Below are 20,826 nucleotides of genomic sequence, written 5' to 3' on the forward strand. Positions count from 1 at the left end.
GGGTCAGGAGCCAAAAATGTGGCTGAAGGACCCATTGACCTGGAGGAGGGATGTTGGGGGGAAGCTGTGGATGTGGCGGGGAAGCTGGGGGGTCCTGGTCATGGAGGAAAGTTGGCCATGCGTCCCAGCAGGGCCTCAGCCGTGTCAGTGCTTGGAAAACACGTTGGAAAATGAGACTGGTTCACGGCACTGGCCCCGCTGTGCCAGAGATGGGCTGGCGGGTGCTGGTGGCATTCGAGACCTCTCAGTTTGTGTGGTGGGCCCAGAGATATATGGCCAAACAGTTGAGCTCACCAAGTGGGCAGCCTCCCTGACCTGTGGAGGGTATTGAAAAAGTCCTCAGAGCATCCGGGCCCTGCTCTTCATATGACCTTTAGGGCAGACCCCAGGGTGCAGCGGGAATCAACCAGGGACCCCCCAATCCCCCAAAGACACCACGAATCAAAGGAAGCTGAAGTCCAAGGGCTTTCCTCTCTGCAGAGGCGGGTCTGCTTCTGGCAGGGGCTGGAGTTAGACCTGAGGGGGAGCCACCCCACCTGGGGGCGCCTAGGCCCTAGAATGCTGTCAGAGCTAAAGCCCTAGAAGGCCTTGCTCCACGGGGCCACTTCGACTCCCGGCCCTGAACCAGGGAACCTGGGGAGGAGCCTTTGAGGGACTGAAGTGTCCTCCATCACCCCCCACCCCTGGCCACTAAAGTTCCTCAGTAAGGGTGGAGAGCACCAAATGCAAGCTGTTGAAGACAAGGCAAGTGTGTGCGTGTGTGTGCGTGTGTGTGTTTTGGGGGAGAGTTCAGGTCTAAGATGAGAAGCTGATCACACCCATGCGAGAAGCAAGTGGTGAGCCCTGGCATTGGGTTTGAGGGAGAAATGTGACAGAGTAATGAGGTCAGGCTCAGGACGGTCTGAGTGTGAGGCTCTCCGCAGGCAAGGCAAAGCCAGGGGGCTGCCTCTGCCTCCCCTCCCCTCCCTCCCCCTCCTGTCCTCCTCTCCCTCTTCCTTCTCCTCATCTCCTCCCTGTCTTCCTGGGACCTCTCTGCTGCTAAGCTGCCAGGCTGAGCTGTTGGTCACCCATCCACCCTGCATCCTGGCATGCAGGCTCAGTACCCAGGTCTTGCGGGCAGCCCACGCCATCTGCACCAGCCAGGAGCCCACCCGAAACCCAGCCCTATCCTTGCAGATGGGGGAAGGGATGGAGAACACGAAAGCAGGGGTGGGGGCCTTGTAAATGAGACAAGGAAGTGGCTGTAAGCTTGGGGGAGCCCTGCTGCCTGTGGCCCTAACTCTGGAGGGACTACACTGTCAACCTGGGAGCTGCCTGAAGACTCAACTCTAGAACGTTCTCCTCCTAGGCCTCCGTGTTCATCTTTGGAGTCTACTGGCATATGAGAATGGAGAGGCTGCCTTGGGACCTTGGCTTCCTCTTCCTGTCACTTCTAGTCCCTATGCTGGGCCTCCTGCTTTAGGGCCCCACCCTCACCTCCTGCAGTTGAGGGGCCCTCACCTGCCCCATCCTGCCCCCAGGCCACCAGCTCCTGCAAGAGCACATTCCGCAGCGCAGTCAGCATGGTACCACCATCGCCATCACCATCGCCTCCTGTGGGCCTGGAGGTGCTACCATCACCTACCCCGCCCTGTCCCCCAGGCCACAGGCTCCTGCAAGAGGGCAGGGCCTGCGACCTAGGGCGACTCTTGCTCTGAGGCCAGAGGCAGTTGTAGGGGGTGTGGACAGAGTCTGGCTAGCAGGGAGGCAGTGGCTCAGCGGTCCATCTTTGTCCTCCTGCCCCGGGCCCCAAAAATGGGAGGGATGGTCTGGGGCCCTGGGGACCTTTCGGTTTCCCGTTTCTGCCCTCGAACTGCCTGTTTGCAGTGGACGCAACGGGAGAGGCGGGGGCGGGGGCGGGGGCGCGGGCGCTGGCGCGGGATGGGCGAGTGGCTGCGCGTGCACGCGGCTCGCGGGAGGTGGCGGGCGGGGGCGAGCGCTGCTGCACGTGCGCGGGGCGCAGCCGCGCAGGCGGCGGCAAAGGAAACGGCGGCGGGCGGGATCGCCCCCTCCGCGGGGAGACGCTCGGGTCTAGACGGCTTGGCAAGGCCGGCGGGGCTGAGTCACATGCGTCTGGAGCGGGAAGCGAGGGCGCCAGGACGGGAACACGAACGTGCCCGCTCGGAGGGCCGTCCGGGGGAGGGGGCGCCCGCCTCGCCTTCTTGCTTTGCCCGAGCTCCCCGGCCGGGCCTGAGCTGCAGCTTCTGCCCAAACTCCGTTCCCTGCCGAGGTCCTCGAAGCCCACCGGAGGGGATGGGGCGGGGCCGCTTTCACACGGAGTCCAGCGAAGCCACGCTATGGGCGGGAATGAACTCGAATTTCACACGGGCAAGGAGGGTGGGAAACTGGCCCCTATTCTGCCCCCATCCCGACCACGGCCCTGCTCCCTATGGGCTGGTCCCTGCTGCGTGCCACCCTCTGCAGTCCCCCTCCACTGGCACCCTCCACCCCATCCGCAGCCACCCTTGTCCCATTTGGGGTCCTGTGTTCCCCTTCCCTCCTTTTTCTTCTCCACCCCCACCCCGCAGCAGGCTCTCTCGCTCAGGATCACCAGGTCTCAAGCATTTAGTGCTCACCAAAGCGTCTGCAAGAAAAGTCATTTAATTGGGACCAGATCCTCTGAGGTTTCAGTAGCATTAAAATAAGATGGGTTTCCTTTAGGGAAGAGTTGCGGGCAACAGGAAGAGGGCATGGAAAATGGGGCTTTTTTCTTCTCCAAGCTTTAAGGGGGAAAGGCCCCATATTGTTACTGACATATAAGATAGCTGCAGGCGCATGTCCCCAGAGAATGCCACCCATGTGCCACACACTGCTGTCGTTTTCACTCAGACAACATGTGGAAAGCTCAAGAATGGGCCTGTTCCCTTTCTGTGGGGGTCACTCCAAGGCTGTGTCTCTGGCTGCCCTGGGCCCTGGGAAAAGGACAGGCACGTAGTAGGTGCTCCTGCAGAGAGCAGGAGAGCAGGAACAGCCCCCAGACCTTGACCCTGAGGCCCAAATGCTCCTGACCCCACCCGCTCCTCCTTGCAACCCCGCCTCCACCCTTGGCCAGCCACTATCACCTGGCCCCTGGCGGGCTCAGCTGCTACACGGTGGCTCCCACCTCCTACCCTTATGCCCCCAGTACATCTGCTCGTGCTCCACCCCACAGCCTGAGGGGGCCGGATCCTGTGACTCCTCTGCTTAGCATTCCAAGGTGGCTCCCTGATTCTTTCAAGGACAAAGGCAAGCCAGCCCACCTTCCCACGGCTCACTCAGCCTGCTCAACCACATTGCTGTCATTGCCAATGCTCAAATTGGGCCCAACCCTTTCTCACCTGGGGCCTTTGCACTGGCCATCCCTCTTTTTCGGAGGGCTCTTTCTGTGGCTTTTTGCATGGCCATGGCCTCTTCACTCACGCCTCTGCCCAAATGTCACTTTCTCACGGTCCTCACCTGATCCCCTGTCAGTGAGCAAAGAATCCACTGTCCAGTCCTCGTTGATGACAGCCTTGAGGGACAAACAGCATTGCTTTGGCATCCTCCAGGCTACCAATCTGAGTCCCAGCTTGTAGAGGGTATGTGTGTGCATGAGTGTGTGAAGAGTGGGCTACATGGAAGGGAAGGGGGAGGAGGACAAGGGACAGGAGTCCCTTCCTTGACCTTAGAATCCTGGGATTGTACAACTAGAAGCGACCTTGATCATGTAATCCAGCTTCTCTAGGCGCCTTCTGGCTCTCAGATTCTAGAACTTTCTAAGGAGCCTGTTTCCACCATACTGAAATGAGGAGACTGGGGCACTGAGGAGGGAAGCTTGTTCCTGATGTCACATGGCCAGTCCGTCCATGGCAGAACTGGGAGCCCAAAGCTCTTTCCAGCAACCCTCGGGCTGCATCCCTGGTTCCTGGAAAATCCCAACAGCCCTCCCACCCTCTGCTCCAGACACCGGGCTCAGGATTACTGTTGGCTTGGGGCCTGCCTGTCTCAGCACAAGTCCATCAGTGAGCTCTTGGGCGGGGGGGGAGGGCAAGGCAGAAACTTGCCGGGAGCCTCTGGCTCTGCTGAGCCCCTGAAGGCTGGCTCTGCTCCATGGGGGTTCCTTCAAGATCCCCACAATGGCCGGGTGCCCTGGGACTGGACAGAGTGGGCAGCAGGAGTACCACTCCCCCGGGGCCCACCCAGGTCAGCCACCAGGCTCCCGACCAGGGGAAGGGCAGCGAGGCCAGGCCTCCATGGGAGCTGGGAACTGAGAGCACCCCAGGCCTCACCCCTTCCTGCCTAGGTGGGTAGGAGCGGAGTCCCTCCCTCCTCCAGGCTGGCTGTGCCAGAGAAACCTGGGAGCAGGCTTCCCCCACCCCCAGCCCAGCTAATGGGAACCAGATGGCAGGATGTTTAGTCAGCGCCTGGGGAGCGGCGCAAACAGGGGAAATGGGTAGGGGGCCAGGATTCCAGAATCCATCCCCAGGCAGGGGGAGGGGCGGAGCCGGGGTTCCCATCACCGTCCAGTCTCCCGACCCCAGGTGCTAGGCTCAGCTCAGGCAGGGACCTACCCCGTTTCTCAGGCGATGCCTGGACCAGGAGGCAGGAGGACTGGCCTCTGGTATCGAGACTTGGGTGAGCCCCACTCCTTCTCTGTTCCTTCTCTGTAAAATGGGGGGTCGACTGTGCTCTGTCTTGCAGGATCCTGGGGCAAGCTTCACTTAGTCTTGGCAGCATACTTCAAGTCTGCCGTGCCCCAATGCTACCCTGTCCCAGCTTCGGCAGCTGCCCCCAGGCAGGACACTGGCCCACAGCCATCCTGTGTCACCCACAGGACGCACAAGGAGATGGTGGCCTCATCTCTGACTCCAGAGGCATTTGCTGACTCCCTAGATGGTCCCTGTTTCTGGTCTGTACGTGGCAGGGTCCAAATTCAGGTCAGAAACCAGAGCCCTGGATGGCAAGGGTACCCTGGATATAGCAGAGGACCCCATGTGGCTCCTACGGGACTGTTAGCTGGAGCGGCAGCTCCTCAAGGAGCCCAGTGAAGACCCAGTTGCCAGGCCTCCTCCCCACCTTGACCAGCCCTGCACCCCTCTGGATCTCACACATTGCCCCATTGCCCCAGGATGGAGACTCCTGCCTGATGGCCCTTGCCGGCCCCTGCCCCTCCTCCACTGCTTCCCTTCTCCCCTCCACCCAAGCCTTGCCCACAATTAACTCATTTCTTAAGATCGCTTCCAAACCTAAGTCAACGCTGGACAGGGCTGTAGGAAAAGCTTCCTCAATACTGGCCCTGAAGAGCCGAGCCAGCGGTGAGATCAGTCCTCTCTGCCAGCCCCCGCCTGCCTGCTCCCACAAACCCTGGCTCCCACAGCAGAACCCGGGGTTGGGGCTGCAGGGACACCCCAGTTGGAGCAGGGACTTCCGGCAGCCCTCTGAGGGTGGCGGGCTCTAGGAACTGGAGCCAGACACCCCCTTATTTGCCCCTCACTCCACCACACGCCCCTCTGGCCGCACCCAGCAGTCCCCTCATCGAGCCCAGCCTATTTTCCACCTCATGTCATCCTGACCCACAGGTGCCCCTCTGACCAAGAGGATGCGTGCAGCTTAGGCACATCAGAGACCCCAGACTGTTGGCCAAGAAGTCTGGGGGGGACCTGTGACATGGCTTCACCCAGGCAGTGCCTGGAACACCCATGCTCCTATGTAGGGGGTCGGGACAGCCACAGAACGTCAACTCTGCCCCCTACCCCATTTTACAGAGGAGAAGGTAGAGACCTGGAGGGCAAGCAGAGGAACCAGGAGCCAGCCCAGCCCGAGGCACACCCATGCCCAAGCAGCACTGGGGTCTCAGGCACGGGAGGCATACCCTCGCCGCCTGCACTGTGCCCACAAATTCTATTTCCTCTGGAACCCGGAGGCCTCCACACTGCTGCCCACGGCAGAAGCCCACGGCCTTGGCACCCACCCCCTCTCCTTTCGCAGCCATGGATGCAGGGCCCAGCAGCCTGCGGTGGCTGACCCGCTCTGTGGTGGGCCTCTCAGGCCTGCCACGTGTGAGACAGAAGCCCCATTCATGGAGGCCACTGGGCCAGAGCCAGCGGAGAATCAATGCGGGCCTCACAGCAAAAGGGCAGGACCGCCCGGTCTGAGGAAAGGGCAATCTGTCTTTCTCTTCAGGTGGGAGCAGTGCACGTTGTGGGGAGTTGGGGGCAAGGTCGGGGGAGGCGTTTGCTCGACAGAAGGGGGGCCTTCCCAGGGAAGGGCTGGGGTGGGCAGGGAAGACTCCAAGTGCCGCGCCAGGGCCAGGAGCTCAGGGAGCAAGACCAACTTGTGCCGTCCGCCATCGTCCTGCCGTAGCCACCACCGTGCCTCTCCCAGCTCTCCTTCCCTCCATGGCAGCCAAGAGGAGTGTGCTGCTCCCCATCCTGGCACTGTGGGCGGGGTGCTGCTCAGGAGGGGCCCCACCAACCCCCATGGGCTTGGCTACCCTGCAGCTGCTGCCCAGCCCACCAGGGGCCCCCGACGGTGAGTAGCTGGCACCAGCAGGAAGAAGACTGCCGCAGGCTGTCCACCTCAGGCCCACTTTGGGTACTCAGGCAGGGCTGCAAAGGGCCCATGGCCCTGAGAGAGCCCTCCCTGGAGGGCGAGGGGTGTGTGCAGACTCTAGGGGCGAGGGAGGGAAGAGGCCTTCCTAGGAGCGGGCGCTACAGTGAGGCTGAGAGCGGGCTGGGGTGTGCTGGGGAGGAGTTGCTCTGGCTGCCCCAGTGCCTCCTGAGACAGGAAGAATCTCAGGTGGCTGGAAGTATAGGGCTTGGGGGTGAAGTGGGGTTGCTGGCAGAGAGGGGCTCGAGGGGCCCGAGGACACGGGCTATGAGTGTGGCCTTTGTCTTATAGGCCAGTGGTTGTAGCCACACTTGGTGGCCCTGCCCCAGGCTTGGGGGTAGGGCAGGAGGGGCCAGGTGGGTGGGTCTGGCCCTCACCCCTGCAGACAGAGCGGTGCCCCCCATGGTTGGCCCTGGTTAAGGAGGAGCTGCTCCATAGAGGACAGGAGGCATTGGGGTTATCAACATTCCTCCAAAGTGGCTCACAGACCCCTTGAGGTGGCCCCTGGGCTTGCCTAATCCCCAACAAACCCCCTGTAGCAGACACTGGGGCTTTCACTTCTAAAAGCAAATTGTGCCAGGTCGCAGCGACCCCTTCATCTCCCCAGAAGCTGTCCCTAGGAAGCACGTGTGAAGTCCTTGCTCACTAATGGGTACGGGGCAAAGGGGATGCTGGGGAAACGCCCTACCCCCCACCCTTGGGACACACTGGGGAAGTGAGGGGAGGTGGGACCCAAGGTCCCTTGAGCAGCCCAAGGCTTTCTACCCAGGGCTGCTGAAGCTCCCTGGGCCCAACCACCGGTCCAACCCCTGGGCCTAACCTATAGGCCCAGCCCCTTAGCCCTAATGGGCCTAGAGCGCCACCCCCCCCCCCCCAGCAGTGAGGAGCTGTGTAAGTTCTGAGAGGTAGTCTGGGTTACTGGCCCCAGGGGCTGGTGCCCTGCTGCTGACGGTGGGGACACACTGTTCTCTCGCCATTGCTCCTCAGGAGGTAAGGGAAAGGCGGGGGGAGGCCTGGGTAAAGAGGAAGGGCGATGGGCTGTCTAGCAGCTGACAGCCCCTTGGGGAAAGGAGGCAAGGCCCCCAGCCCACACTGGCTCCTTCCGCAGGTCAGCTGCAGCCCATCCCTGGCATCGGCCACCCAGACAAGCCTGAGGCTGGGAAGCTGGACCAGTTGCGGTGTCAGCCCACCCTGAAGCAGGGAGCTCAAGGAACCCCCACCCAGTCCCCCTCCACTGGCTGGAAAGCGCTTCCCAGGCCAGGGCTGGCCCTGAGGAAGGAGTCACCCCCAGTGACCTTGGAGCAGGAGCAGGGTCACAACAAGGGCCTGGTCACTGAGTGGGCTCAGCCCCAGGCCACAGCTGCCATGAGGGCTGGGGCAGGGAAGCCCGAGGCCTTGAAGCTCAGGCCCTGGCAGGCCGGCAGGGACCCTCAAGCTCAAGAGGGGGCAGCAGTCACCAAGGAGGACCAGGGCCAGAGGACAGGAGGCTGGGAAGACAAGGGAAGGGGCCTGAACCCAGGAGGCCCCCCAAAGGTGAGAACTGGCCAGGACAGGCGGCCTTCAGGTGGGGCCTGGGGCCTGCTGGGGCTGACAGGACCACGCATGAGTTTGGCCACCCAGGCACTGCCCCGTTCCCGGTGTTTCCAAGCCAAGTGCCCTCGTGTGTGAGGTGGGAGGGAAGCCCTCCAAAGTCACGTCCCCTCCCCAGCCTCAGAGCCCCCATTTGGGCCTTTGCCCTTGGTGCCAAGGGGAGGGGTCCCAGTAACCTGTCGCTCCAACCCAGGCTGGCTGAGTCACTGGCAGGCCCTGGGAGCCTCAGGCAAGCCCCTGTTCCTCAGTAGGCCCCTGTTGCTTGTGACCCAGCAGGGGCTGTCTCTCTTCCTCCAGGGACCTCCCATCAACCTGGGCTGAGGATCTGGCGCCCACAGAAGGACCGCAGCCGAGGCCAGGATGGCGGCGGCAGCACCTCCAAGACCCCAGGCCATGGGTGGAAAAGACCAGGAAGCACACATGGGCACAGGCACAGGCACGCAGACCTGGGCACCACCCAGCAGGCCATGCCCTCTCTGCCGGCCTCGTGCCTCCTGGCCCAGGCAGTCATCGCCTGTGGCAATGTCAAGATGAAGCATGTCCCTGCCCTGACCGACCCTGGTCTGACCACACTCTACCTGGCAGGTGGGTGGCCTCCTCCCCCCACACCCACCCCTGCAGCAGGGGTGAGAAGGCTGAGACCTGGGCTCCCACCCTGGCTCCCCTGAGCAGCCCTGTCTGGTGTGGGAGGTACAGAGTGGCAGCGGGCAGGGGGCAGAGAATATGGCTGCCCCATGTGCGCACAGAGAATGAAATTGCCAAGATCCCAGCCCACACGTTCCTGGGGCTGCCCAACCTGGAGTGGCTGGATCTCAGCAAGAACAAGCTGGACCCCCGAGGCCTGCACCCCCATGCCTTCAAGGTATGCTGTGGCCCATTCACCTCTTCTCGGGGGCCGGGGCTGGGGCTGGGGCTGGCAGGTCCCAGGTGACCTGAGGCATCCACTCACTGCAGGGTGGAGCTGCTTAGGGGGTAAGGCCTGGAGGAGGCACTGCAGAGAGCAGCCAGCATGGTGGGCTTCCACAATTTGGTGTGACGCGTTCCATCGCTGGGAGTAGGGGGAGCAGCACAGGTTTGCAGGCCCTGTATAGGAGCAAACAGAAACCTTCCCAGACAGGCCTGGATTCAGTGGGAACTAGGAAGCCATGATGCCACCAACAGAGTGCCCTTGGTCAGGATGGGCCCAAAGCCATGCCCAGGAAGGCCTGTGCCCCGACCAGCAGGCCCCCAACCCCAGCCCACCTATTCCCCATGACCTCCCAGAATCTGATGCGGCTGAAGCGGCTGAACCTGGATGGGAACTCGCTGACCACAGTCCCGGCCCTACCTGCCTCCCTGCAGGAGCTCAAACTCAACGACAACCTCCTGCAGGGCTTGCAACGCAGCAGCTTCCGTGGTGCGGGCGAGTTCCCGGGGCAGGGACCGAGGGGGCAGGCCTGGGCAGGTGCCCCACCCCCAGGACAGGGGCTGGCAAGGGGTGGGTCCGCCCTCTAGGAGGCACACTCGGGAGAGTGCCCAGGGCAGCCTGGCTGGAACGCAGAGGAGACTGCCAGCCTGGGTAAGGGGCCCTGGCCTCTAGGGGCAGGCAGGGGTTCTGGAGCTACTGCGAGCAGCTCTGCAATGGCTCACCGCACCCCTCTGCCCGCCTGCAGGGCTCAGCCAGCTGTTGACGCTGGAGGTGGAAGGGAACCAGCTGCGTGACAGGGACATCTCCCCCTGGCCTTCCAGCCCCTCTGCAGCCTGCTCTATCTGAGGCTGGACCGGAACCGGCTGCGGGCCATCCCACGCGGCCTGCCGTCCTCCCTGCAGTTGAGCTGGAGCCCCCAGGATGGGGAGGCAACATTGTTACCATCAAACAACCCTGCCTCTGCTTCTGCTGAGGGGGCGTGGAGCAGCCCATAGGGGGATCTGTGCGCTGAAACTCACGAGGCTTCAGGCCTCTCCTCAGCTTGACCTAACCTTCCAGAAGCCCACAGTGGGACCTCTTGAATGGCTCTGCACCCTCTGGGTTCTCTGAGTAAGGCCCATACCCTCTCTCTGGACCATACAGTCCCCTGAAAATCCACCCCTGCCATGGGCCTGATTGCTCAGGGCAGAGACTGGCACCTGAGTTGCACAGACATGGCTGGGTGGAAGGAGGCAGTGCCGGCAGAGAATGGGCACAGCCAGAGTTGGAGCCTGACGAGGTGGCCAACAACTGGCAGGTGGGCCCCTCACCCCAACCCCTGACCCCGACCCTAGGAGCTGCACCTGGGCACCAACCTCATCGAGGAGGTGGCGGAGGGCACACTGAGCCACATCCACAGCCTCAGCGTGCTGGTGCTCAGCCACAACTGGCTTCAGGAGCACTGGCTGGCACCCCGAGCCTGGATTCATCTCCCGTGAGTGGCAGTCCCAGAGCTTCGCCCCAATGGGCATTCGGAGGCAGAGAGCAAGGATGGCCCAGAGCAGCTCCGAGAGGCAGGTGGGGAAGGCGGAGAGGGCAATGCTGAGCCACGGAGCCCCAGAGAGGGCCAGGAGGCAGGGGGCTCCAGGGGAGGACTTGTTCCTTGGGCCTGGTCTTCGGTGGGTCACTGGGGTCACCTCCCTCCCTGCTTAGGTTAGCCTGGGCCCTCAGTCACCACAGACTCTTCCAAGATATTGCTTGCAAGCTTGCAAGGCCTTCCTTCTGTCCCTCCCACCCAGCAGAATCCCCCTTGCCCTCCCGTGCCTAGGCCTGCCCTGCCGGCCCCCAGGAAGCTCACCTGGGAGGTGCCACGGGCCTGGATGGAGGGCAGCAGTGGTGGGGAGAGCTGGCCCGACGATGGGTGCAGTTAGGAGGTGACAGGGGCAGGAAGCAGCGCGGAAGGTCTGGGGGCACAGGAAAGTGGGGAAGAGAAGTGCATGCATGTCCTGGGGCTGCCATCACTGAGTGCCACAAGCTGGGTGGCTTCAAACAGCAGAAATAACCTCTCTCAGTTGCAGACGCCAGAAGTCTGCAATCTAGACGTTAGGGGGCCGTGCTCCCTCCGGAGGCCTAGGATGGGATCCTTCCTGCCTCTCCCAGCTTCAGGGGGCTCCAGGTGTTCCTGGGCTTGTGGCTGCACGTGGCCGTCTCCCCTGCGTGTCTCCCTCTGTCTCGTCTTCTCTCTTCTGTCCCTCAAAAGCACACCTGTCATGGGAGCGGGGCCCAGCCGGGGAACCCAGATGAGCTCAGTCGACATCCTCCCCTGCAATCCTTACACCTGCAAATAAGGCCACGTTCACAGGTTCTGGTGGACATAGGTTCTGGGGGCCACTCTTCACCTCATTCCAAGAAAAGTCAAGGGCAATTCCCTGGATCTGGTTGGGACAGCTAGGTAGAGATGCTGGCACACAGGCCACTCACGGCAACCAGATGCTGTAGGGCTGTAGGAGTCGGGCTAGGGAGTCAGGACACGGTCCCGGGAACAGCGGGGAGGGCTGGGGGAGGCTGGGTGCCAGGCGAGAGGCTGAGGAGGGCCTGATGACCACCAAGGCAGGGTGGGGCTGCAGTGGGGAGGGAGGTGGGGGTCGACAGACAGTCTGACCCGCCATTCCAGGGACCAGAGCCTCCCGCCCTGCATCCTTGCGTTCCAGGAAAAAGTTACCAGGACGTTTGGGTTTAATTATTCCTTTTTCCTCTCCCCCACTTGCCAAGGGGGCAAAGGAAAGCAGACAGCAGCCTGGGAGGGGCTGCCCGGCCGCTATTCCACTCCCGCCGCGAGGCCTGGGCAGGGGGCTGGCGGCCAGTCAAGCCCCAGCTGCCTCAGCCCCGGCCTCTCCTGGACTCTGGCGCCACCCATCTCTTTTCGGGCTGGTGGAAAAGGAGGGGATCGAGAGGCACAGGAGCAGCCCAAAAGGCTGACCCTAGCCACGGGGGCTGAGGGTGTTGCCAAGAGAAGCCTTCCCTGCTCCCTCTCTCCATGTTCTTACCTATTCCAGAAGCCTCACCACCCTCTGCCCTTGCACACCTGCATGGCCACAGGGACCAGGGCTTCCTGCTGCTGGGGTCAGGGCCTCAAGGAGTCAGGTGTCCACCATGGAGCGACCGGGGGCTCCCAGCTGAAGGTGGCAGCCTGAACTCCACTATCGGACAGCGAGGGCTGGGTGACCTCCCAGGGTCCCCCAGCCCTAACCCTCATGGAGCCTGATCTTTTTCTCCCCACACATCTAGCTTCTACACATCTGAGGATAAGACTGGGAGAGGCAGGATGAGGGCAAGAGAGTGGGAGGGACATAGGAGGGGGCTTCGAGGCCGAGGACCGGCAGGGGCAGAGAGCTCCCCTGCCCCACTTTTCCCCTAGATTTTAGGCGTCACCCTCTGAGCTCTGTCAGGTGTCAGGATTAGGAGACAGGAGACCCTGAGGCAACACCTGGAGGGAAGGAAGTGAGTGGGAGGACAGTTCCTCAGTCTCCACAATGACAGCAGGTATCGCTAGCCCTGCAGGGAGCAAGGAAGGCCCCCACCCAGATCCTCTAATCCCTAAGCCTTGGGGGACAGAGGAGGACATAAACCCACACAGGGCCTGGCCTGACTCACACAGGAGTTGCCAGAGTCCCAGCTGTTGAGAGTTCGGGTTGCGGCTGCCATCTCGGAGTGAATCCCCACGCTCGTCTTGGGAGTGTGGGGCTGCAGCCCCTGGAGCTCCCCTCTAGGAGTTGCCAACCGTCAGCTCCCTCTGCCCCTGTGTGCCCCGCCCCACAGGAAGCTGGAGACCCTTGACCTGTCCTACAACCGGCTGGTGCACGTGCCCTCCTTCCTGCCGCGGGGCCTGAGGCGCCTGACGCTGCACCATGACCACATCGAGCGCATCCCTGGCTACGCGTTCGCGCACATGAAGCCAGGCCTAGAGTTCCTGCACCTGTCCCACAACAGGCTGCAGGCTGACGGCATCCACAGCGTGTCCTTCCTGGGCCTGCGCGCCTCGCTGGCGGAGCTGCTCCTGGATCATAACCAGGTGCAGGCCATCCCACGCGGCCTCCTGGGCCTCAAGGGACTGCAGGTGCTGGGCCTGAGCCACAACAGGATCAGGTAGGGCCCCCCTCCTCGACCCCACACCTGCGGCCGTCTCCACCCCCACACCCCTGCCAGCACACAGAGGAAGAGGTACCCTGAGGCCAGGAGGCCCTGCCTTCTGGCTGGGCTAGGACAGGCTGGCCTTTGGGCTCCTTACCCACAGGCCGCAGAGGCCGAGGGCAGGAGTCGGGGCTCATCCATCCTCCCCCAATCCAGCCATCCACCCATCTTGGTTGCCATGATGGAGGCTGTGCCCAGTGGCTGGCAGGCCTGGAAAGCCAAGGGCAGGCAGTGGCCGGATGCTGGCAGGGCTCCAGCCTGGAGCGACAAGGGCTGGGGCTGGGGGCCTGCCACTGAGCCTCGAGTTGGGAGGGGGCCAGGAGGCCGCAGTGGTCTCTGAAGCCCGCCATCACTCCTCCACAGTTCTGATTCTGTGGCTCGGTCTTACTGCTTCTCTCAGGGCAGGGGTCTCTGTCTCTTCTTGAATGATGCCTACCCCTTCTTTCCGGGGTCTTCTCTCCCCTGCTCTGCCCCACCCCTCCCTTGCAGACAAGTGCCCTTGAATTCCATCTGTGACACGCGCGTGGCTCAGGACTCCAACCTTATCTCCACACACCTGGAGAACAACCTCATTGACCGGCGCCGCATCCCGCCCACTGCCTTCTCCTGCATCCGAGCCTATCACAGCGTGGTCCTCCAGCCCCAGCGGGGGGAGGAGGAGGGCTCCTAGCCCCGCTTGCCGCCTTCCTCCAGCACACACTCTGCTTCTCGAGGGGGTGGAGGGGCAGGCTGAGGTGTGCTTGGCCTTTGCACCACTGGGAGAAAGGTCTAGAAGACCCCACTGCTTCTAGTGCACCCACTTCCCATTGACTGGTGAGGCCGCTTCACTTAGCAAATGGCCCAGGGGCGAAAGGTGGCACTGGTTTGTACTTGAACATAATAAATGCAGCTTGGGCAGGCTCACCAGCCAGCCTCCCTCCCTCCAGGAGCTGTGCTGCATGTCCTGGCTCTCCCATGTCCGTGCAGTTCCTGGGCTGCACCTGAGACTGTCAGCAAAGAGATTCAGAGGGCTTGGGTCCCACAGCTTCTCTGAGAGCCTCCCCACCCCCACCCTGCCTCACCAGGGTCCTGAAGTCGTTGCTCGGTCCCAAGCCATCAAGGGGCCAGGCTCCCCACCCTTGCTTGGGGCAGCATCTGCACCTGATCCCTCTCATCCCTATCCTGGGCCTGGACCCAAAGAGGTGGGCTTGGCTGGCAGAGCAGGAGGGTGTGGAGGTTCAGGGCACCTGCCATTGGTCCTAGAGCCACCCACACCTGCACTGAGGCCTGGGGCAGGGGCTGGTGACCACCGCACAGTGGCACCTCTCGGGAAGCCCCTTTGCCTCTCCCTTGACACCTCCCCCCCATTCCTGGCCCCAGAACCCTCATCCCAGCCCCCAACATGCACACCCACCTGCAAGAGAGGTCCCCAGGGCCCCACCCTCAGCTCACAGATGAGTAACTTGCCCAGGGATGTATGGCTGGCTCGCTGTGAGACCAGGCTGTGCCCCTATCTGACCTGGTGCCAGGGAAGGGTGGGGAGTGAGCATGTGGTCTGTGCAAAGCCAAGCCCCGCCCTGAGCACTGGGCAAGGACCACCCCTGGCCAGAGTTTCTGACTGTTTGCCTGAGCGAGGCCGGCCCTCCATGTTGACCTCCCCATGTGCCAGGAGTCCCTGGGAAGTGACAACTCAGCCCTGCCGAGCCCTGAAGACAGACTGGCCAGATATGCTGGTGGAGACACTGGGTCTGCGGAGCCCTCGAAGGCCACTGAGGCCATTGCCCCGTTGGCCTGCCTGAGTGAGGGGGCCCCTGGGAACCGGATGGGGTTCCTGGGACAGCCTCCACAGCTCTCTAGGCCACCAGGCCCTGTGCCAGGAAGGGATAGGGACAAAGGGTCACAACCGCAGGGAACACGACAGCCACTGCCCTGGGATGGGGCTCACAGAGACAGCCAGGTGACAGGCATGAAGGATGCCGCAGGAGAGGGCCCAGCAGAGACACAGCCCAGCCCCAAGGAGCACATGGCTCCGTCCCTGTCCTCTGTCCCTCTAACTTGTGAGCCTCCAGCATGCCCCTCTGGCCCTGGCTATCCCACTCCATCACCTCAGCACCCCCATCTCGATCTGGGCACGGCCTTCCCATTCCCCGGCCTTCCTCTACCCTGGCGGGGCTGCCCCTCTCCTTCCCCTCTGCCTCCGGGCTGCTGGATGTGGGTGGAGCAGAGGAGGAAGGGCACAGGGTGTCCGCTGCGAGGACCTCGCCCCGCCATCAGCTCTGCCTAGGACCGGGGCCTGGGAACTGAGTCTCGCCTTGCTCCCATTCCATGGCCGATTCCCCCTACCCCTGCCCCCACCCCTGAGTTCTCAGTGGAGAAAGCGCCAGACTGTGGCGGGGGCGGGAGAGGCCTGGGAAGCTGTGGGCTGTTTGCTTTGGACTCATCCCGGCATTCCTTCTCCTCCAGCTGGCCCCTCAGATATGGCACTTCCTGTTTGGGCTGGGTCAGAGGTCAGCAGCCCACGAGGCGCTGGCCCCACTCTCCCAGCTCTCACGACCCCTCCTCCCTGCCTGGCCGCCCCGGTCCCTGCGCCTCTTGCTCAGGTCACCCTGCAGCCCCCACCTTCTCGCAGTCCCAGAGGTCAGGCCCGGGAGGCACAGGAAGTGCAGGCTGGGTGAGTCCCCGACATCTCCTGCCCACTTCTTACCACTGCCCGACAGATGAGGCAGGTGGGGAGGAGAAGGGGAGGGGCCCCTCAGCTGCAGGAGGGCAGGGGCCAGGCAGGCCACCCACAGGTGATTAATTCCACTTCTCAGAGCCTCGGCCGGGGCTAATCCTCCTGTGACCTTCCCAACTGGGGAGGCAGGGGACTCGCACTCGGGAAATGTACCTGCGGGCTCTTGGGGTCGTCACCTGGCCAAGGGAGAAGCTGGGCTGCAGCCGACCCCACAGGCCCGGCCAGGCCTCAGCCAACCTGCACTCCGAGATGGGGCAAAGGGACTGGGCCTTTATTTCCCCCTCATGACTGGGACAAGGGTGCTGTTTCCAGCCCAGGGGATTCCCCAGAGGGCCAGGAGTTCAGGGCTGGGGACTTCACTTCTTGGGGCTGTGGGAGGGCTGGTCAGAGTCTAGCTGGCACCACGAGGGAATCTCTAGACAGAGCCCCAGCCCGAGAGCAAGGGCAGCCCAGCCGTGGCCCTGCACTCACTCCCACCTTTGCTGTGATTACTGTGCTCCTCTTCGGGGTGGCTGCTGGCTCCATCTGAGGGTACAGCAGTGGGTGCAGCCAATCAGTGACCCCAAAATGCTGGGCATCTGAGGGGACATTGCAGTGACAATTGCGATAGTGATGGCAACAGGATAGGTGTGACTAGGGTCAGAAGGGAGGCACTCATCAGTCCTCAGATGGGGATGGGGATGCTGAGGTGATGGGGTGGGACTGAGGGTAAGGACAGTGGGGACAGCTCACAGTTCAGAAGGGTGGAGAATGGGGGCAAGGAGCCGTGCCCTCCCTGGGGCTGGGCCTGTGTCTCCGGCCTGAGACCTGGGTGGGACCTTGCACCTCTGCTCCGCCTCTGCCAGCTGCAGTCCCAGAAAACTGCCCATCAGCTTCCAAATTCTTCTCCAACTGCCCCTCACTGGCCCCCCACGGGCCCACCCCTCGCCTTCGCCACATTCTGTTCTGAGCCCTCCCTCCAGCCTAACACCCCCGTTCACAAGCATCTCGCCTACTGTGCCACCCTCCACCCCCTACCCCCATAGTAGCTGCCACCATGGCCACACGGGGACAGTCTGGGAGATGCTAAGTTGTCTGGCCCTCAGGCCGGGTGCTATCCCACCCCATCTTCTGAGCATCTGGGCCAAAGATTGCTCCGAGCTGAAGTCAGGGCTCGGGACAGGGCCCAGCCCCTTCCCACTCCCACCAGAGCCTCCTGGTGCTGCTCCTGGGCTCTGGCCTCTGGCCTCCCTGAGGGAAGACCACAGGGGTCCTAGGGTGCCCCTGGCCTCTGGCTCCCGGACTTCGGCTTCCAAGGTAACCCATCTTCCATCCTCTGGCCACGCCCCAGACCATGCCTCTCTAAAGATAGCTAGACGCAGGCCAGGCCTCCCCGGAGCCCCCACGCAGGCCCTGAAATTACAGCCCTGGTGGCCCGGAGGGGAGAGATGCTGTGTGATTATGTCCTCAGAGGAAGGTCAAAAAAAGCTCCTGGCATGGAGAGTGCCAGCTTTCACCAGCCACACCTCGGCCATCCAGCACTGGGAAGCTTCCAGATAGTGGAGGCTCCGCTCACTCAGCACCAGCTCAGCTGCCCCAGGGCATGTTGGCACAAGCCTCCTCCATAACCGCCCCACCCCCTGAACCCAGAGGTCCCTGCTGAGCATGAGCTTCATGCTGCTTCGAGGCCGCAGGTCACCCAGAGACCCTTGAGTGGTGGTGGAGTTGCCCACTGGTGTCTGCCCCCGAGGGTGCCGACACTGGGAATGGACGAAGCCCACAGGCTCGGAGTGAGGCCCACTCAAGGCCATAAACTTGGGGCCGCTCTGGGCAGGGTCACTTGCTCAAGAGGTAACCTCGATGTGTGAGTGACAGGTCCCTGGATGGGAATTTGTCCTGGAAGCTGAGGCTCTGCAAGAGCTACTCCCCAATGACAGGCGGCCTCAGGGCACTGCCTCCTCCTCTAGAAGCTCTCCCTGCCCCCCAGTCTTGTACGGGCACATAGCACTTGTCACTTCCTTGCTTCTTGAGGGTCTTGCTGATGGTGGGAGTGCTGCCTGTCTGCCTCGCCCACTGCAGCTCTCTGTCCCAGCTCTGTCGGCTCTCCCTCTGTCTCTCTGTCCCATCCCCAAGACAGGCATGGGCCCTTCTGTTCACACCATCAGAATGGAAGGGTGGGGAGGTTCGTGTCCAGGCAGAAGGGTTCGAGAAGCAGCCACCCACAGAGAAGAGGGCCCACTGGACACACGGGGAGCAGGGCAGAGGGAGCCCGGGGCTCAGTTCTTGTTTCCAGACCCTGGAGAATCATGGAACAAGCAGCCCACCTCTGTAGGGGACCCCTGCATAAGAGACCACCTCCCAGGCTCCTAGGCTGTGCCCTCTAGGACTCACACCACCCGCCAGTATTTCATGCCCAAATGGGACCAGAGAGCTCACAGCCTGCCCTCTGGGTGCCCCCACCCTGCTTCTCTCCTGGGCCTCCCTGCTGTAGCTTTGAAGACAGGGCACAAACAGCTGCAAGCCAGCTGTGGGGGACAGGCTGCAGCTGACTCCAGGTCCTCTTCCCCACACTGGCCAAGGAGATGGCAGCTGGCTTAGATCCCTGCGCCCTGCCGCCCCTCCTCCCAGCCCCCTTCCTCCGTGGCCCTCTCCCTCCCTCAGACATGTCCTTGTCCCATCCTTCCGTCCCATGGCTGCCGCCCCACCTGCTACCTTCCAGCAGCTGTCCTGGGCGCTGTCCCAGGCAGGCTGGGGTGGCAGCTGCCTGATGAGGCCTAGACCAGAGTTAGGCTCAGAGCAGGGAGACCACAGTGTGGCCTGGGGCCCTGTGCAGGGGCAACTGCCAGGGCAGGACAGCTTTCCCTGCAGGGAAGCCTGAGCAGGCTGCCCAGGGCTGCCCTCCCCACGCAGCTGAGGGGGTCGGGCTCCTTGTCAGGTGGAGAGAGCTGAGCTCTCGGCTCCATCCGGCAGGAGAAGGGGTCTCCCGGGCTGGGATGCAAGGCAAGGCTGGTGCCAGCAGGACCTTCTGGCCCTCTACAGCCTTTTGGGGGAAGCATCCCAGCTAGGGCCTAGGGGGCCCGTGCAGTGGCATCCCAGGGTCACATACAGGCCGTGCTGGAAGGGGCCGGGTTCTGCTTCCCCCACCTCCTGCTCCCTGTCTGCCGCGGGTTCCTGGGGAGCTAAGACAGCTGTGTGTCCGCCTCCTCCCCAGGAGCCCTGAGGGCCTCAGGAAATGCCTGCTCTTCCTTCCTGCCTTGCGCCCCCCGTGCCTGCCTTCCCCCTGCTTCCCCCTGCCTCCTCCCAGCCCTGAGAGGCCAGAAGGGCAGAAGGCTGCCCGCCCGCCAGCTCTGCTCACTAGCAAGGAAGCACTGTTCCTAGAGCACTTCAGCTGGGATCAAAGTACCTTCTGCGCTGCAGAGAGAGCCCAGGCCTGAGGAGGGGGGAGTGGGAGGGGGAGCAGAAGGGGGAGGCCCTAGGACTGAGGTACTGCCTGTCTGGTCTGGGAGTGGCCCCCAAATTAGAGGGCCAGGCCGAGTGACTCAGTGGGCCCTAGCCAGGCCGAGTGACTCGGTGGGCCCCGGGCCAGGCGTGCAGTTATGGCTTATTGCAGACTGCAAACCACAGATACAAAAACCTTCCAGGTACAAGGACCGTATTTATATGAGTATTGCCCCCAGAAGCAGCCCCCAACTTCAGGTAAGAGCTGCAAGGTGCATGCATAATGTGTCTCCCCCAAGCAGGGTGTCGCCTCATCGCCACTTCCAAGCCCCCATCCAGGAACATGCCTGGCTGAGACCTGAGGGTGAGGTCGGTGCAGGGCCGGACTGCAGCGCCGCCTGGCTCCCCTGTGTCTCCCCACACCCCCCGCACGTGTGCTCTTCCTTCCACCGGCAACTTCCCTCTTCCCTACTGGTCTGCTCCAGGTCACCTCCTCCAGGTAGCCCTCCCGAGCCTCTGGCACTGTGCATGGCCCTGCGCCCCCACGGTATTCAGAGCTGTTTCACCCCCACTGGGACTCCTGGAGGCTGAGGCCCTGAGTGACAGCTCCTGGGTTCTCAGTCCCCAAGCAGTGCAGGAAGGTACTGGGTACCAGCACCTCGGGCAGCAGGCATGCCTTGAGTGGGTTTCTCCTTTTTTCTGAAACGGCTTTACTGAGAGTGGCTGTGCTTACCACACGATTTGCGCATTGAGCACGTACAAGGCAAGGGCTTTTATATGGTCTATTCACAGAACTGTGCAACCATCACTCAGTCGATTGTAGAACATTTTCATCACCTCAAAAAGAAAACCCATACCTTTAGGTACCACCCCTCTAGCACCCACTGCCCACAAATCCGCTTTCTGTCCCCACAGATGAGCCTAGTGTGGACATTTCAAATGAATGGAACCAGAGGCTCTGCGGCCTTTTGCGACTGGCTGCTGTCACTGAGCGGATTGTTTCCAAATGCGTCTCTCTCCACCCAGACTGCTAGTCAGGCTTCGCTGCCTGTCCCGCTTTCTACCGACATATTTCTCCACGAATGAGTTGGCAGTGGGGGAGGGAAAGAGGGTGGGACAAAGATGAGACCAGGCTGCCAAGAGTCGGACGCTGAGGCTGGGCAAAAGGTAAAACACACAAACCTGCCGAAAGACAAGCCACCTCCTTTGTCTGGAAAGGGCATATGTGGTCTCCAATCTCCTCATTCCAACCATGAAATCAAGAGAGAACCAGGGTTACCAGCCTGGCCCCTGGTTTCCCACATCTCTCTTCTCCCTGGCCTGGGACCTCCCAGACCCCACCCCCCAGTTGAGTGATGGCACTGCCAGGGGTTGAAGACCCTCAGCCCTCGAAATTGTCCTCTCTCCATTGGATGCCGCCTCT

At 62.4% G+C, this 20,826-nt stretch overlaps 3 protein-coding genes across 6 annotated transcripts in view; 1 reads left to right on the forward strand and 2 right to left on the reverse strand.

Annotated features, from left to right (window-relative positions):
- Positions 1 to 11,046, reverse strand: part of HAUS7 (HAUS augmin like complex subunit 7) — a 39,378-nt gene extending 28,332 nt beyond the window's left edge. For all 4 annotated transcript variants that reach the window (XR_010111325.1, XR_010111324.1, XM_063601963.1 and 1 more), the window contains exons 1-2: positions 10,941 to 11,046; positions 9,079 to 9,279 (exon numbers count right to left, since the gene is read on the reverse strand). Coding sequence is in view for 2 of the 4 variants with exons in the window: in XM_063601963.1 (XP_063458033.1) it covers positions 9,079 to 9,137 (59 nt within the window). In the remaining 2 variants the exon portion in view is untranslated. The remainder of the gene's footprint in view (positions 1 to 9,078; positions 9,280 to 10,940) is intronic.
- Positions 1,723 to 3,776, reverse strand: LOC134729835 (uncharacterized). The gene is made up of 2 exons (XM_063601964.1): positions 3,357 to 3,776; positions 1,723 to 2,334 (listed from the first exon to the last, which is right to left on the reverse strand). Exons 1-2 carry the CDS (start codon positions 3,421 to 3,423, stop codon positions 1,736 to 1,738), a joined length of 666 nt encoding a protein of 221 aa, XP_063458034.1. The 5' UTR covers positions 3,424 to 3,776; the 3' UTR covers positions 1,723 to 1,735.
- LOC117977761 (extracellular matrix protein 2) lies at positions 6,408 to 14,194 on the forward strand. Its single transcript, XM_034950684.3, has 9 exons — positions 6,408 to 6,528; positions 7,715 to 8,139; positions 8,494 to 8,781; positions 8,943 to 9,058; positions 9,460 to 9,592; positions 9,849 to 10,213; positions 10,438 to 10,656; positions 12,902 to 13,228; positions 13,763 to 14,194. Exons 7-9 carry the CDS (start codon positions 10,607 to 10,609, stop codon positions 13,941 to 13,943), a joined length of 558 nt encoding a protein of 185 aa, XP_034806575.2. The 5' UTR covers positions 6,408 to 6,528; positions 7,715 to 8,139; positions 8,494 to 8,781; positions 8,943 to 9,058; positions 9,460 to 9,592; positions 9,849 to 10,213; positions 10,438 to 10,606; the 3' UTR covers positions 13,944 to 14,194.
- Positions 14,195 to 20,826: the final 6,632 nt, after the last annotated feature.

This window comes from Pan paniscus, chromosome X (genome assembly GCF_029289425.2).
Source record: "Pan paniscus chromosome X, NHGRI_mPanPan1-v2.0_pri, whole genome shotgun sequence".
NCBI lineage: Eukaryota > Metazoa > Chordata > Mammalia > Primates > Hominidae > Pan > Pan paniscus.